The following is a 3,325-nucleotide window of genomic DNA, read 5'->3' as shown; positions in this document are numbered from 1 at the left end:
TTTTTTTTTTTTTTTTTTTTTTTTTCAAGTAGGAAAGAATGATGTAGGACAATCCTATTAAATAGGATAAAGGTTATATATATACATATATAAAATAAGATGTTTAATTGTAATAGATTTAATCTTGTTATCAAAATTTCTTGTTTAGAATATGATTTCTTTCACATTTCTAATTTCCTTTAGATTAGGATTTTATATTAGTTTCCTTATATCCGTAAAATTAGGGAATATTTAGTCTATATGTACAAAGGCTTTTTAACTTTTTCAATAATCAATTCAATACAATAAAATTATTCCCTACATAGGTTCTAGCTTTTACTTTAATCTTGTTTCAATAATTCCAATTCTGCTTCCTCGCCAAGAAATGAAACAAAAAAAGAAACTGCAGACCTTACAGTGGAAACATTAGGATAAGTGATTGTAAACGAAGCAATAATCAACATGAAATTCTAAGAGAAAATAAAAAAGAAAGAACAATTAGATTCAACGACTACCTTGACTGTCAATGCCATCAATGCAGAGACCAAAATGTCAAAGATCTGATCTCTATACGCGGTATTACGGACTAAGATCCTCTGGCCGGTAACTGGAGTGAAAGGTACGCAGCATTGTAGTTTTGGGTAATATCTTGAACCATAACTGTAATAGGCGTCTGCCCATGAATGATCAAATACAAATTCCCCATAAGAGTGGCTGCAAGTGCATGGAAGGATGGCCAGGTGTGAACATGGGAAGAAAGTATCTTACGAAACCACAAATGCACGACATGTGCAGTGTGTTTGCGATGTGTATTTGACTTGTATATATGCATAATAAAATATCAAAACAATATCTTTTTACTGAAAACAACACAAACCTTTTCAGATAGAGAGGAACCACTCCTAGAACATTTTTGCATTCGTCCCGAGCAATTATATGCTGTGGAACCCATCCTGTCTCCTGAAATAGGGAGTATAATGAATTATATGCTTTCCCTAAATGCATACATGAAAAGATCTAACTCGAAAAGAAAAAGTTTAGCTATTTTAGATTCAGTTATACACCTGAACCCAGGGAGCATCAAACATACTAAAGCTTTATCCATATCGTCGAACATACTAAAGCTTTATCAATATCGTAAGCAAGTCGTGCAAAAAGGAAGAAAAGATATATACCATATCATATTTAATTCGTCCAGATTCCAAGTGCAAAAAAAATGGAAAGGATGAATGTATTTTGTAGTCCTAGCTAAAGTTTGTTGAGATTGAATGGCTGAGTGTTTTGCTGAATAGAAATACAAAAAGGGAACATTCCTAACCTTCACTGCACAACCTGTTTCCTCTAGGCTTGAAAGAAAACCGTGGCTAAGAAATGGATTAAATTGCTCTGAACCTGTTGCATCACGACTGCAAGAATCCCATTCATCAGACGAAACCTCAGATATAGAAGAAACCACTGAAACTGATAGTTTTTTAGCTTCGCCTAAATTTGTCGTACCACCCTAATTTAGAAGAAATGGAATGGAATTAGCATTAGAATTGAGATAAAACGCCAAAAACTATTTAAGGCAGAAAATAAAAACCTTTGATCCTGACTCCATCAAACTAAAATCTCCAATAGATGGATCCACTTTAACAGGCTCCACGGCCTTCCTTGGTCCCCAAAATAAGGCTTTTATCCTAAGTTGAAGAACAGAACTCAGGGTACATCTTTCAAATGATGTTTTATTCTGCAGTTGGAGAATTAGATACGTGTTCTCAATGTATGAAAATAAAAGGTGAGTGCTAATATTTGTGCAGTAATTTGCTAATGGTAATGCAAATGGACAGAGCAGAAGATAAACAATGCAGCCACATAAATGATGTCGTATGGTTTCCTGAAAAAACAGAGAAACTAAATGGTGCCTTATCTTCATATCAAGACTACATGGCAAATCTGAGATAAAAGAAATACTCCGTATCTCCAAATATGATCATGATAGCATGAACACTATTGAATCCATGATTACAAATCAACATATGCAAACAATTATAAGATTCGTGACTTCTAATCGATCAAAACTTGGAGGGAAGTACACAAGGACAGGATCAATCTTTGAAACTAGAGAATGCAGCGCAAATGAATAACTTAAGAATCCCTACCTTCCACCGCAATAGCATTGATATTACATCCCAAAAACACGAAATTTTTTCTAATGAAATCAACTAGCATGCATACTTCTTCCGTAGAATTTCTTTGAAAAAAGCAAAATTGTGCCCTTGACCTTGAGGTCAAGTTTGAACAAATTTAGATGCATTCAGAGTAACTCTACCAGTTAATACCTAAACTGATTGCGATTAATAGGCAGTACTCGTTTAATTCAATAACTATATATATGCTAGAAATTATTATGATCATTACAGTGTTTTGCAGGAACTACTGGTCCAGCGCACATGGAATTGAGCTGATATTTCTTTAACACATGTCCATTTACACAATCAAAAAGGTCCAAAAAAAATAAAAATGAAGAAGAACAGATAGCGATTCTACCAGACAAGATTCTGGAAACACAAATTATTAGATCCAGAATCCTGCAATCGAATTCCTTCAATAAGTCAACGAAAGAATTGGGAGCGAGAGATGCTTACAAAGTGAAGTGGGGCTTGGCCAAGAAATGGAGAAGGAGCAGCCACGGCACCTGCCATGGCTAGTGCTGATTCTTGACTGTAAACTACAATTCAGGCGAGAGGAGATTTATTTTTCTCCTACCATTTTATGTGTACATTAATATTTCTAGGTGAAATCTTTGGGCGCGAGAATTTCCATAGCCACGCGTAGAACTTATTGGCCATTGGTTTATGTTAAAATAATTTATTTATTAATTCGTGAAATAAAATTTTTAATTTAATTTTTTCATTTATTTTCTACCTAACATTCTCTCTATAAAATAACGTTCTCTCTATAAAATAATATTACACGTTATTTATATTTGTTCTCTACATTTTAACCTCATACCTTTTTATTTTTAAAGAAATGACTCAATTGCTCAAATAAAAAATCAACTATTTTATCTAATACGGGATTTCATGGATTAAAGTTTGATGAGTTGTTGATATTTTATTTTTATTTATCAGAGCGTATGGCTTGAACTGTTGATTTGTTTGAAATTCACGACTGAAATGTGTCTTTTTTTCCTTTTTTTTGGGTTGATATTTGCCCAAAAAATAATAATAATAAAGGTAATGTAAATGATATATAAAGAAGCCAAGTGGAGCAGCCCTTTGCTAAAATAATACAGTTAAATGCACAAATTCAAGGAAGGATAATGGTATTTGTATATCATTGTATACATATTAATGTACATATT

The 3,325-nt window shown here is 33.1% G+C and overlaps 1 protein-coding gene across 2 annotated transcripts in view; it reads right to left on the bottom strand.

The window, feature by feature from the left end:
• The window catches only part of LOC111409810, a 13,764-nt gene extending 10,995 nt beyond the window's left edge, over window positions 1-2,769 (bottom strand). Inside the window, exons 1-5 of one of the 2 annotated variants that reach the window (XM_023039871.1) lie at window positions 2,607-2,769; window positions 1,562-1,708; window positions 1,298-1,480; window positions 857-939; window positions 495-693 (exon numbers count right to left, since the gene is read on the bottom strand). In XM_023039871.1, the coding sequence (XP_022895639.1) occupies window positions 495-693; window positions 857-939; window positions 1,298-1,480; window positions 1,562-1,708; window positions 2,607-2,663 (669 nt within the window). In that variant the 5' untranslated portion in view covers window positions 2,664-2,769. The remainder of the gene's footprint in view (window positions 1-494; window positions 694-856; window positions 940-1,297; window positions 1,481-1,561; window positions 1,709-2,606) is intronic. The other variant, XM_023039872.1, reaches the window with a different exon arrangement.
• Between the last annotated feature and the right edge of the window lie 556 nt (window positions 2,770-3,325).

This window comes from Olea europaea, chromosome 15 (assembly GCF_002742605.1).
Source record: "Olea europaea var. sylvestris chromosome 15, O_europaea_v1, whole genome shotgun sequence".
Classification (NCBI taxonomy): domain Eukaryota; kingdom Viridiplantae; phylum Streptophyta; class Magnoliopsida; order Lamiales; family Oleaceae; genus Olea; species Olea europaea.
This window is presented reverse-complemented; position numbering and strand designations above follow the sequence as displayed.